The 13,496-nt window shown below is 40.7% G+C and overlaps 1 protein-coding gene across 1 annotated transcript in view; it reads right to left on the bottom strand.

Moving 5' to 3' along the window:
• Window positions 1–618: 618 nt before the first annotated feature.
• clxn (calaxin) overlaps window positions 619–13,496 on the bottom strand; it is a 32,363-nt gene continuing 19,485 nt past the window's right edge. The window contains exons 3-6 of the mRNA XM_043691022.2: window positions 10,685–10,789; window positions 10,431–10,582; window positions 6,470–6,574; window positions 619–1,426 (exon numbers count right to left, since the gene is read on the bottom strand). Of these exons, the coding sequence (XP_043546957.1) occupies window positions 1,376–1,426; window positions 6,470–6,574; window positions 10,431–10,582; window positions 10,685–10,789 (413 nt within the window). The 3' untranslated portion in view covers window positions 619–1,375. The remainder of the gene's footprint in view (window positions 1,427–6,469; window positions 6,575–10,430; window positions 10,583–10,684; window positions 10,790–13,496) is intronic.

Below are 13,496 nucleotides of genomic sequence, written 5' to 3'. Positions count from 1 at the left end.
AAAATAAATGCTTGCAGGCAGCTACAGGTGCTCAAATTGACACAATGTATCAAAACGCCATTTAGATAGCAATTGGATCCAGACAACAGTTTAAATTCAGTCGATTAATTTAAAAAGACACTTGGAGGCTAAGGATCAATTGAATTCAAATCTGTTGGTGTTGACAACCTGAAACCAATCATATTATACGTCGTGAAGGTATATAATAGAGGGACAACTGGACAGAGAGGGGAGAGCCAACTGTCATCTGAAGACAGAGCAAACCCACCATCTGAGAAAGAAATACCAATTGCAGCTTTCCACAAAAATACCAAAGTTTTATGTTAGATATGAAGTCTTGCCATTACAGGTTTCCATCCTATCTTGTTTGTCCTTTGAATTGAGCATTCTCCAAGAAAAACAAAGCCAAAAAGAGCTACTTTCTTTGCAAATCATCGGATTAGATTTACCTTTCTCTTTATTCCTCAATTCTTTCCTCTTTTTGAATCTCATTCAACAAATTTTCAGCTCAATAATTGATGAAAACCATAATCAAAAACCTAAAAATTACGATTCCATCCAGTCAGTTACGCAAGAACAATAGAAATAACAGGTGTTGTAACACAGTCTAGGTTGGATGGAGATAAAGATAATGAAATTGAACATCAGCAATAGAACTGGCTGTCCATTTAACATTCAGTCCAATTTTATTTTCCATTCATGTTAATTTCACACCCAAAATAGATTCTTGAAAATAAATTGCTCACATTAAAAATGTATTAATTTAATATTCTGGTTTTCACTATTACTTTATTGTACAGAGAATAAAGGCAAAATTGGTTTGGCAAAAGTTTACAATATTGAGGTGCATTGTCATATCAAATTTATACATCTTTTATACATAAAATGTACAGTGGGTTTTCTTAAAGATATAAAAACATGAATCTTTCTATAGTTTTTAAATCCAAGACAATTTTTGAACAATCAGGAATATCCTGTCAGAATTCTACAAAATGTCTTATCAAAGGCTTTTCAAAAAGTGGCCACACACGATGCAATTTTTCATATTTCTCCAATTTTTAAAAGAAAAATTGAGATAACTGGAAATATACATTTATTTTGCAATGTTAAATACTTATTAACTAAGACATGTAGATGTTTTATAAAAATAACAATTTGCATTTCAGTATTGTACCACTCATATTTCGGGTATCTAATACAAAGGTTTGAGCTGGTGCAACAGGAAGACTTATTTTATTCAGTTGATAAGCGAGAAATACACTTAGCCAATTGCACAATGCTTAATTTAACAAATTCCTTGATGCATGACCTATGGTAATTAAGTTAACAATTATGAAAACAATGACAGCGGAGTCCTACGAAGCATCAGCAAAAATTAATCATCCTTGTTTTTCTTGAAGGCCTGTTCTTCAAATGCAAGTGCACTCTACAGAAAATGATAAAAACATAATTCAAAAAGATTATTTTTGACAATTATCCCATACCACCAGTATAGTTCATAATTGTACCTTTCAGTTTTGCACAATCTCAAGTTGTTTATATCAGGTGTAACATTATATTCCTCATACATTTAATGGTAAAGTCCTGGGGAATGTTGCTGGACAAAGTGACCTTGGAGTGCAGGTTCATGCTTCCTTGAAAGTGGAGTCACAGGTAGATGGGATAGTGAAGAAGGTGTTTCTTATGCTTTCCTTTATTGGTCAATGCATTGAGTATAGGAGTCAAAAAGCATGGCGCTGGAAAAGCACAGCAGGTCAGGAAGCATCCGAAGAGCAGGAGAGTCGACGTTTCAGACATAAGTCGTTCATCAGGAATGGGGATGGGGGTGCCAAGGGGATGGATATAAATGGGAGGGGGTGGGGCTGGGGGAAATGTAGCTCGGAAGACGATAGGTAGGTGAAGGTGGGGTGGTGATGGTAATAGGTTGGAGCAGAGGGTGGAGCGGACAGGTGGTAAGGAAGATGGACAGGTAGGACAGTTTAAGTGCCAAGTTGGACAGTGGGATCTGGATAAGGTGGAGGGAGGAGAGATGAGGAAACTGTTGAAATCAACATCGTTTCTGTGTGGTTGGAGGGTCCCAAGGCAGAAGATGAGGTGTTCATCCTCCAGGCCTTGGTGGCTAGGATTTGGTGTTGGAGGTAGCCCAGGACTTGAATGTCCCTGGTGGAGTGGGAGGGGGAGTTGAAATGGTCAACCACATGGCGGTGGGGTTGCTTAGCGGGTGAATCCCAGAGATGTTCTCTGAAATGTTCCACAAGTTGGTGTCCTGTCTCCCCAACGTGAGGAGACCACATCAAGAGCAACAGACATTGAAGGTGAGGTGTTTGGATGTGCAGGAAAATCTCTGCCAGATGTAGAAGGATCCTTTGGGGCTTGGGATGAAGGTGTTAATGGGAGGTGTAGGGCAGATTTTACACTGAACAATTTCATCAACTTCTCTAACACCTCCCATCTTCATCTAAAGTTCATCTCCCTCCCTTCCTGAATTTCTCCATCTCCATTTCCGGTGACCGATTCACAAGGACATCAACTTCAAAACCACCAACTCCTACAGCTACCTGGATTACACACACCCCCAACTCGCCGTAAAAAACACTATCCCAATTCCTCCGTTGTATCTGCTCCCAGGAGGAGCAGTTCCACTCCAGAACATCCCAGATGGCCACCTACTTCAAGAAGCGCAATTTCCCCTTCAACGTGGTCAACAATACCCTCCAGCACATCTCCTCCACTTCCCACACCTTTGCCCTTGAATCCCACCCCTCCAACCGCAATATCCCCATCAACATCCAACAACAACATCCCCCCGAACTTCACTTTTCAGTGCACTAATCTCCAGAGACAACACATCATCCTCTGCCATTTCCGCCACTTATAATCAGACCCCACCACCAGAGAAATATTTCCCTCCCCACACCTATCAGCATTCCGCAGAGACCATTCCCTCCGCAATTTCCTCATTAGGTCCATGCCCCCACCAAACCACCCTCCACTGTCAGCACCTTCCCTTGCCACCACAAGAGGTGTAAAACCTGTGCCTACACCTCCCCTCTCACTTCCACCGAAAGGTTCCAACATCTGACAGAGATTTTCCCGCACATCCAAACACCTCACCTACTGTGTCCATTGCTCTTGGTGTAGTCTCCTCTACATTGGGGAGACATGATGCCAATTCACAGAGCATTTCAGGGAACATTTCTGGGACACATGCACTAAACAAACTCACCGTCCTGTGGCCAACCATTTCAAAGTGGACGTTGGGCCGAAGGATCTGTTTCCACACTGTAGGGATTCTATGATAAATCCCTCTCGCACTCTGCCAAAGACATGCAAGTCCTGGGCATCCTCCACCATCAAATCCAAGCCACCTGGAGGAAGAACACCTCATCTTCAGCCTTGGGATTCCTTGTGGCCTCCAACCACATGGAATCAATGTCGATTTCACCAATTTCCTCCACTCCCCGCCACCCCCCTCCACCTTATCCCAGATCCAATCCTCCAACTTGATACCGCCCTCTTGAACTGTGCTACCTGTCCAACTTCCTTCCCACCTCTGATCTATCACCATCACCCTTCACATTCATCTACCTATCACCTTCCTAGCTACCTTCCTCTCAGCCCCACTCCCCTCCCATTTATATCTTAGCCTCCTTGAGACCCTCCCCACACTCCTGATAAAGGGCTTATGCCCAAAAAAGTCAATTTTCCTGGTCCTCAGATGCTGTCTGACCTTCTGTGCTTTTCCAGTGCCACACTTTTGACTCTGATCTCCTGCATCTGCAGTCCTCATTTTCTTCTCTGCATTGAGTATAGGATTTGGGAGGTCATGTTGCAGCTGTACAGGACATTGGTTAGGTCACTTTTAGAATATTTTGTGCAATTCTGGTCTCCCTCTATAGGAAGGATGTTGTGAAACTTGAAAGGGTTCAGGAAAGATTTCATAGAATCATAGAGTCCCTACAGTGTGGAAACAGGCCATTTGGCCCAACAAGTCCACACTGACCCTCCAAAGAGTAACCCACCCAATTCCATTCCACTACCCTATTACTCTGCATTTACCCTTACCTAATATATCTAACTTACACATCCTTGAACACTATGGGCAAGTTAGAATGGCCAATCCACCTAACCTTCGGATTGTGGGAGGAAACCAGAGCACCCGGAGGAAAGCCACTTACAAGGATGTTGCCAGGGTTGGAGTGTTTGAGCTATAGGAAGAGGCTGAATAGGCTGGGGCTGTTTTCCCTGGAGTGTCAGAGGCTGAAGGGTGACCTTATAGAGGTTTATAACATCATGAAGGACAGCGATAGGGTATGTAGACAAGGTCTTTTCCTGGGGTGGGCAGTCCAGAACTGGAGGGCATAGATTTAGGGTAAGACAGGAAAGATTTAAAAGGGACCCAAATGGACTATTTCACACAGAGTGTGATGCATGTGTGGAATGAGCTGCTAGAGGTAGTGGTGGAGGCTGGTACAATTACAACATTTAAAAGACAGCTGGATGGGTATATGAATAGGAAAGGTTTAGAGAGATATGGGCCATGTGCTGGCAAAGGGGACTAGATTAGTTGAGGATGTCTGATCAGCAAGGACGAGTTGGACCAAAGGATCTGTTTCCCTGCTATTCATCTCTATGACTCAAGAAGCTTCCTGTTTATATTAAGTGATGTGATATACTGAACAAATCAGGAGTAGGACAGCACTAACAACCTTTAATACTTATTGTGCACTTCAGTGATTTCAAAAAAATGAAACTTAGCTTGTTGCCAGATTATGGTATCATTCAAGCTTTACTATAACTTACTTGTGCCAGTCAACTTCAGTCTATTAAACCTGTCTTTACTCATGAGTATTTGAATTACCCTGCAAGTTCGTCATCGGTGCAGTACAACATTTTGTACCATTGTTTTCTATCATTATCACACAATTCAACTCTTTAAGCATTCACTTTCTCCATCAATGAGATACATGGCAGCTTAGTGTACCATTTAAAAGATGCACTGCAGCAGCTCGCCATGCCTCCTTTGACAGCAGCTTCTAAACTCAGGAACTCTGCAATCTCAAACATGAGTTGACAACCTGTGGATACTTATGCAATTCTGAGCCTTGACTGGTCAAATCCATTTTTCTTACTGTCAAGGCACATATCTAAAATAAAATTACTTGGCAATGGATAGTTTGACACCGAGAACTTGTGAAGTCTTCAGTCACAGAAATTTGAAATTCTATCAAACATTTGCTTGGATCAAAGTCATATGTTGCAATGTTTTGCCAAGCAAAATGATGTTATGAACTAGCAGGTTAACAGCTTACATATTGCTCACTAGACAATAAGGTAAGTCATTTATAGACTTGGATGTGTATATCAACAAACAAGAGCTAATTTTTTTTTGAGAATGTTTTGCTACAAAAATAATTCATTTCAGAAAACTTAAAGAGACTAATCGGAATTAAATGACTTGTATTCTCCAATTTTTATTAATATTCTATTTGTGAGAAAGGATATAATGTGAAAATATTGTAATCAAATGCCCTCTTTAACTGCTATTGAAACATGCACATTTACTGCATCAGTAAAAAGTATTGCAGAGAAATCTTCGAATGTGTCGCTGCTTTTTTTTTTCATTTTTATAGGCAGTTGAGTAACAGCAATGCTGCCATTATGATTTTGCATTTTTGATTTTTTTAAAAATAACTTCCTGTCATTGATGTTACTCCATCTTATGAGGACATCACTATCTGCACATTCCTTACCAACCCACACATCTTCCAATACGGAAATATATTACCACTCCTTCACTGTCATTTGGTCAAAATCCATACTCTCTTCCAATAGTACTGTGGGTATACCTACATAAGAAGTAGGAGTAGGATTAGGCAATTCAGCCCATTTAGCCTGCTCTGCCATTTAATATGATCATGGCTGATCTCATCTTGGCCTCAACTCCACTTTCCTGCCTTCTCCCCACAGCCCTTTAACGAGGGGTTAAAATTTGGTCTATTTCCTCAAATCTATTCAGTGTACTGGCATTCACTGCATTCTGGGGTATTAATTCCAAATCACAACTCTTTCAGAGAAAAAATTCCCCTCATCACGGTCTTAAATATTTTCATAGAATCCCTACAGTGTGGAAACAAATCCACAGCGACCCTCCAAACAGTAACCCATCCAGACCCATTCCCCTACTACTCTACATTTTACCCTTGACAAATTACCCTAACCTAAACATCCCTGAACACAATGGGCAATTTAGCATGGCCAATGCTATCAATTCAGAATTTACATTTCATTAGGTTTATACTGGCAAATGTTTATGAATGGTTGATTTATTTTTGCTTATTCATAATCCATTGATTGTATTAAATATCATCTGTGACTATACCTCAAAATAATATTGGAAAGCAAATGAAAACATACTATAAATTGTTACTGATCAGCACAATTTAAATTGGATCATCGAGCAATGTACCTTTGAATCTGGTAGGCAGGATCCAAAAGCTTCCAACAAGAGGTTGTCAACCTTTACTGCCTTCTCAAAGTCTGCATATGAAACTTTGTTATCATGGTCATAATCCTAGAAATGAAAAGGACAGATTTTGCAACAATAACTAATATAGAATTAGACCATATGGAGCAATTAAGTGGTATAATAAATCACCACACTGTCCATTCACTTTCTTCCAATGTAGTCCTATAAAAGATTTATTTAGGTAGTTAAAAGCTGGTTTTAAAGTAAGTATGGACTCATACTTTGGCACAAATATCAATTTTTTTTAGAGATCATAAGGATAGGTGCTGTAGAAACTGTAATTTCAACTAAGGACTATGTGGTTGAAGAAAAAACACCTCATCTACTGTGTCCACTGCCCCGATGTGGTCTCCTCTACACTGGGGAGACAGAAGGCCAACTCGCTTTCAGGTAACATCTCTGGAACATACACACACCAAACAACCCCACTGCCCTCTGGCTGACCACTTCAATTCCCCCTCCCACTCTGCCAAGAACACGCAAGTCCTGGGCCTCCTCCATCGCCAAATCAAAGCCACCCAATGCCTGGAGGAAGAATGCCTCATCTTCTGCCTTGGGACCCTCCAACCACATGGCATCAAAGTCCCCTCATCTCCCCTCCTGCACTTCATCTTATATCCAACCCTCCAACTCAGCACCAGCCTCTTGAACTGTCCGATCTGTCAATCTTCCGTCCCACCTATCCATTCCACTCTTCCCTCCAACCTATCACCATCACCACCACCTGCATGTACCTATCGCCTTCCCAGCTACCTCACCCCCACCCTCCTGTCCATCTCTCATTACCCTCCCCACACTCCACGTTCCTGATGAAGGGCTTATGTCCGAAACATCAATTCTCCTGCTCTTCAGATGTCGCCTGACGTGCTATGCTTTTCCAGTGCCACACTTATTGACTCGATGACAAAAAATAATGGATGTTTCATCAGTTAACTTGCTTTGCTATTTATAGGAACTAAGAGCCATTTAGCCCATTGAGCCTGCTTCGAACGTGCTGACCGAACACTTCAAAGCCCTTTTCTCACACTGTTCCCATAACCCTTTGCACCATTGGTAATCAGAAAGCTTGGCACAGACGAGTTAGACCAAAACGTTGGGTGTTTCTGTGCTGTACATCTCCATGACTCTACCTTTAACATATTGAAAGACTGAGCTTCCACAGCCCTCTGGTGGAGAATTCCAAAGGTTCACAACTGTCTCAGTAAAAAAAAACTCATCTCTGTTGAATTGAATTGAATTCATTGTCACGTGTACCGAGGCACAGTGAAATGTTTTGTCTTGCGAGCAGTACAGGCAGATCACACAGTTAGATTGCATAGATAAGGAAATAATAGTTAAACAACGGCAAAACAAAAACACAAGTACAGGCGAATGCTAAGAGTTTGAGAGTCCAGTCGGGTAGAAACTGTTTTGAAACCGGCTGATGCGTGTGTTCAGACTTCTGTACCTTCTCCCCGATGGTAGAGGTTGTAGAAAAACATTGCCAGGTTGAGATGGATCTTCGAGAATATTGGCGGCCTTTCCTTGACAGTGGGCCTGGGAGATGGATTCTATAGATGGGAGGTTGGCCTTTGTGATTGCCCGGGCCGAGTTCACCACTCTCTGTAACCATCTCCGATCTTGAATGGTACAGTTTCTACACCAGGTAGTGATATATCCAGACAGAATGCTCTCGATGGCGTACCAATGAATATTGGCAAGGGTATTCACCATCATGCCAAATTCTCTCAGCTGCCTGTGGAAGAAGAGACGTAGTTGGGCTTTTGTAACCAGTGTGTCCACATGAAGAGTCCAAGAAAGCTTGTTGTTGTTGACCACACCCAGGAGCTTGATACTTTCCACTTGTTCTACCTTTGTGCTGTTAATGTGTAGGGGGGGGCACGAGTAACATTCACCAAAAGTCAATAATGAGTTCTTTGGTTTTGCCGGCATGGAGAGCTAGGCTGTTCTCAGTGTACCATTTTTCCAGGTCTTCCATCGTCTGTCTGTGGTCTGTTTTGTTGCCATCTGAGATTCGACCATGGTGATGTCATCAGTGAACTTGTAAGTGGCATCCTCCTTATTTTTACATATGCCCCCTGTTCTAGCTTCTCCAAGCAGGGGACACCGCTTCCCTGTATTTACTCTGCCTATTCCTTTTAGTGTTTAATAGATTTCAATGAGATCACCTCTCAATCCTCAAAAACAGAATGTAGAGCATAAGTAATCTGCAAATTCTTGTTGCTGATATTTGTATGAGACTTTGTATGGGTTCTCCATAACATGGGTGGAAAACTTATAAAAACGTGAGAAAACACATGCTTCTTTCATCAAGGTTATGTGGGAAAAGAAGAAAGTTTGCCAGGAAAATGGACCCCTTATATTTCTTAGAACGGTAATGTATTTTACTGTTGAGCACCAACATCCTTCACTTTAATGAACAGCAAATATATAGGGAAAATGTTCAAGCTTGAACTACAAGCTTTAGTGGCTTTTTAAAGACTCACTGGCATGGTCAGTGCATTGGATGTCGCTCTTTCAGCAGATAGCCACTGAGTGGTACACTGCCCTGGGAAAAGTGCCTGCTAAGATGGGGCCAGAATAGGATATGATAGATGTCAGAGGGGTGGAGTAGGTAGTTGATGAGGCAAATTTGGTAAGACATGGCAAGAAACTCACTGTGACTTGCAGCAAACAGCCATCAAAAAAATCCAACCTAACTTAGCCAAAAAGATGCAAGATTCAGCCTGCTGTCTTTCAAACTAAATATTAAACTGAACCTCTTCCGCTTTCTAAGTGAATATAAAAGATCCCATAGAATATCCTGGACGATTCCTGATTTCTTCCAAAGCTAGAGGGCATTGGTTTAAGCTGAGAGGAAAAAGACTTAAAAGGGATTTAAAGGACAACTTGTTCACACAGAGGGTGGTGCATATATGGTGGAGGCTGGTACAATACAACATTTAAAAGGCATCTAGATGGGTCTATGAACAGGAAGGGTTTAAGAGGGATATGGGCCAAATGCTGACAAATGGGACTGGATTAATGTAGAATATCTAGTCAGCAAGGACAAGTTGGACGGAAGGATGTGTTTCCATACTGTACATCTCTATGGCTCAATTTTTGGAAAGAGTAGAGCAATTATTCCCATTTCCTGGCCAATAGTCACACCTGAATCAATTCAAATTCAGATTAAACAGTCATTGTCACATTGTTGTTTTGAGGGAATCGCGGTGAGAAAATTGGTTGAACTATTTTCTACATTACAATAGTGACTGGACTTCAAAAGTACTGTCTTGGTGAAAAGGAACTCTATAAATACTAGCCTTTTTCACTTCACGCTCTCCATTGAAGATATGGTTCGCACAGCTACAAAAAAAAGTAACATTCCCAGTATAATTTATTAAAAAACACAATATTAACTGCATTTGCCTCACTGTCAAAGATCACATAGACACATCCTAATGCTTGTATAGCTTCACATTGTGGAATGGTAATGCAAATAATTGTGCAAGTGCTTTCAGATTTTTTTTGTAATAAAGCAACAAAAGATTTATTTTTGGAAGAACAAAATCACAATGATTCCTCTTCCTTTTCCACTTTGCGTGAAACAAGTATTTTATTTATTTCGTGAGGTGTTCATCTTCCTCATGAGCATTTCCTACACATTTTAAACAGTATATTTATAGAAAATCATGAAAACATTGTCTCTTTTACATGTTTTATAAACGCATGAAGAGACACAGGCTTCACTGATATCATTTTCTCATTCTTGTCCAAAGCCCGGAGATGGAAATATCCCTTATTTATGTTCTCTGCTCTAAGGGAACAGCTGATAGAATCGTATTGCATGGAGGTTACTCTTTAGATGAAAAATAAATGCAAAAAACATCATGTTGGATTATTTATGTCATTTTCTCACCATCTTTTTCAGTGCTATCTCTACCAGGTCTTTAACTCCCTCATCAGGATCTTCTTCTGTTGGTTGTTTGATTAGGCTACTTTTGAGCATGTGAAACATCTCCTCGCGTGAAATGAAGCCATCTCCATTCAGATCAAAAACTTCAAAACAGACTGAATTAAAGTAAATGAAGAAATAACTTTAGACTGTATTAATTGTCAACTAAACATATACATGCATTTTATACAATTCAATAAATGTATAAATCATCCTACATTTAATTTTTTCATCCAAAGTCCCACGGAGAATTATTGATAATCCTTCAATCCATTCCCTCATGTTGACAAAGCTATCATTGTCTCTGTCAAATACACGAAAAACTGAGAAAGAAAAGGAAAACCAAACTCTCATTAATATTTAATGTTTACTTAAAATTATTGAGTTTACATTTCAGGCCTGAAATAGACTTCTGGAATGCCTCCTAATAATTCATACACTTACCCTAGCTCATCAACAAAAAATATAAAATCGATGCACAGACTAATACATAGTATGTCAGGTAAATACTTCATATGATAATGTAAGCATCCAGTTACCAAACAACTATATCTTTGATTGCCTGCTACAGTGTATGTTCAAAGGTAAATTGGAACAGTTTTTCACTTTGCAGAAAGGCACTTTGGGCAAATTTTAATTGGGAAATGGGGGAAGAATTGATGGGGAAGGAAAGCTTCAACATCAAGACCCTATCTGGCTTCCAAACACACACCAACCAATAATGGAACAGTGGGACCACATCAGCAATTCTCCCACAAGCAGATTTCTAATTGGCATTCGTCCAATAGTGGTGTATTGGTAATGTTGCTGGACTAGTAATGTATGATTCCAGTTTAATAATCTGGGGACAGATTATTCAAATCTTAGGAGGGAGGCTTGAGAAATTTTAACTAAATACACTCTTGAATCTCAGATGCTGCCTGAACTGCTGTGCTCTTCCAGCACCACTAATGCAAAATCTGATTTCCAGCATCTGCAGTCATTGTTTTTACCTAATTTTTAAAAATAGCCTAACAGCAATCACGTATTTATTATCAGTTGTCATAAAACCCTACATTTAACTACTATCCTTTAAGGAAGGAAATCTATCATCCTGACCTGAAATGACCAATATATGACTCCAGACCCACAACAACTCTTAACTGACCTCTCAGTTTTATCAAATCCCTACAAGGTCTAAAGAAATAAAACCAAATGGAAAACATAGCATCATTTCAGCAACAGGAAAATAAGGACAAATCCAACCTGACCCATTACCACCCACTAATCTATTCTCAATCATCAGTAAACTGATAGCACTGTTGATAACACATTCAATCAAGCAAGTGGGGCATCAAGGAGTCCTAGCAAAACCAGAAACAATAGATACTGGAGGCAAACTCTCCACTCGTTGGAATCATACTCCACAAAAGGAAGATGTTTGTGGTTGTTGGATGTCAGTTATCTCAGCTCCAAGATATCACTGTTGGCATTCTTCAGGGTAGTGTCTCAGGCACAACTATCTTCAGTTACTTCATCAAGACTTTCCCTCCATCACAAGGTCAGAAGTGAGGATGTTGGCCAATAATTACAAAATGTTTAGTGACATTCACAAGTCTTCAGATTTTGACAAGTCCATGTTCAAATGTAACAAGATCTGGACAATATCCAGGCTTGGTTTGACAAATGGCAAGGAACATTTGCATCACACAATTTCCAGGCAATGACCATCTCCATTAAGAGACAATAATCTCACCATTGCCCCTTAACATTCGATGGTCTTACCATCACTGAATCCCTATCAAAATTTTTGGGATTACCATTGACCAGAAATTCAACTGGACTTGCCAGAGTGATAGTAAGAGCAGGTCAGACACTAGAAATATTGCGGCAAGTAACTCACTTCCTACTTCTCCAAAACCTGTCCATCATCTATCTACAAGGCATAAGTCAGGTGTGTGATGGAAGACTCACGATTTGCCTAGATTGGTGCAGTTCCAAAAACACTCAAGAAACTTGACACCATTAAGGACAAGACAGCCTGCTTGACTGGCATGATATTCTCCACCACCGACAGTAGCAGCAATGTGTACTATTTACAAGGTGCACTAAAAAAAATCACGAGATCCTTAGACAGTACCTTCCAAACCCACAACCATTTCCATCTAGAAGGACAGGGTCAGCAGATAAATGAGAATGCACCATCTGCAAGTTCCTCTCCAAGCCACTCACAATCTAGACTTAAATCACTATTCCTTCATTGTCACTAGGTCAAAATCCTGGAAATCCCTCAAGTGCATTGTGGATTGACCTATAGTGCATGGGGAGCAGCAATTGAGGAAGGCAGCTCACCACCACCTTCTCAAGAGCAACTTGGAAGAGCAATAAATGCTGGCTAGCCAAAAATACCCAGTCCCACAGGTGAATAAAACAAATAATGACAAATACAGCCCTGTTGACTCTGATAAGTGCTCCTAATGAATCCCTGCAGATTGCACCAAAATTGGGAGAGCTATCCTACATACTAGTCAACAACAGCCTGCCTTAACCATATTCACAGAATTATAACTTGTATGCCTTGTCCCAGACATCAACACCATCCCTGAATGTACCCTGTCCAACTGGGCAGGGCAGCCCTACAAGAGGTGGTAACACAATGGTATACAGTTGGCAAGGATATGCCTGGCAGTTTCTCAACACTAACTCCAGACCCAATGAAGTCTCAGGGTATCGTGTCAAACAGGCAAGTAAATGAGTTGTTTATTTCTACTTTCGCTCCTCCCCAACCCCCATCTCCTCTTCCCTTTCTCAGTACTCTTTAATATTGAACACTACCTGGAGGAAGCACTAAGGGTGGAAAGGGCTACCTGGATGCGGGTCTTCAATGTCCTTCTCCAAGAATAGTTCAATTGCACCACTACTGACTGAAGTGGCCAATCTTTAAGCCATCACTGCAGAACTATGTCTGTAACAGAGATGAGCAAACCAACAAGAGAGAAAATCTGCGTGACAATGTGTCCATCCATGACAGCATTAGTAGAAGTGACAACT

The sequence above is a fragment of the Chiloscyllium plagiosum genome, unplaced genomic scaffold (genome assembly GCF_037043375.1).
Source record: "Chiloscyllium plagiosum isolate Xiang-an unplaced genomic scaffold, Cpla_swu_hap1 HiC_scaffold_5, whole genome shotgun sequence".
Lineage (NCBI taxonomy): Eukaryota > Metazoa > Chordata > Chondrichthyes > Orectolobiformes > Hemiscylliidae > Chiloscyllium > Chiloscyllium plagiosum.
Note: the sequence above shows the minus strand (reverse complement) of the source record. Positions and strands in the feature narration are given on the sequence as shown.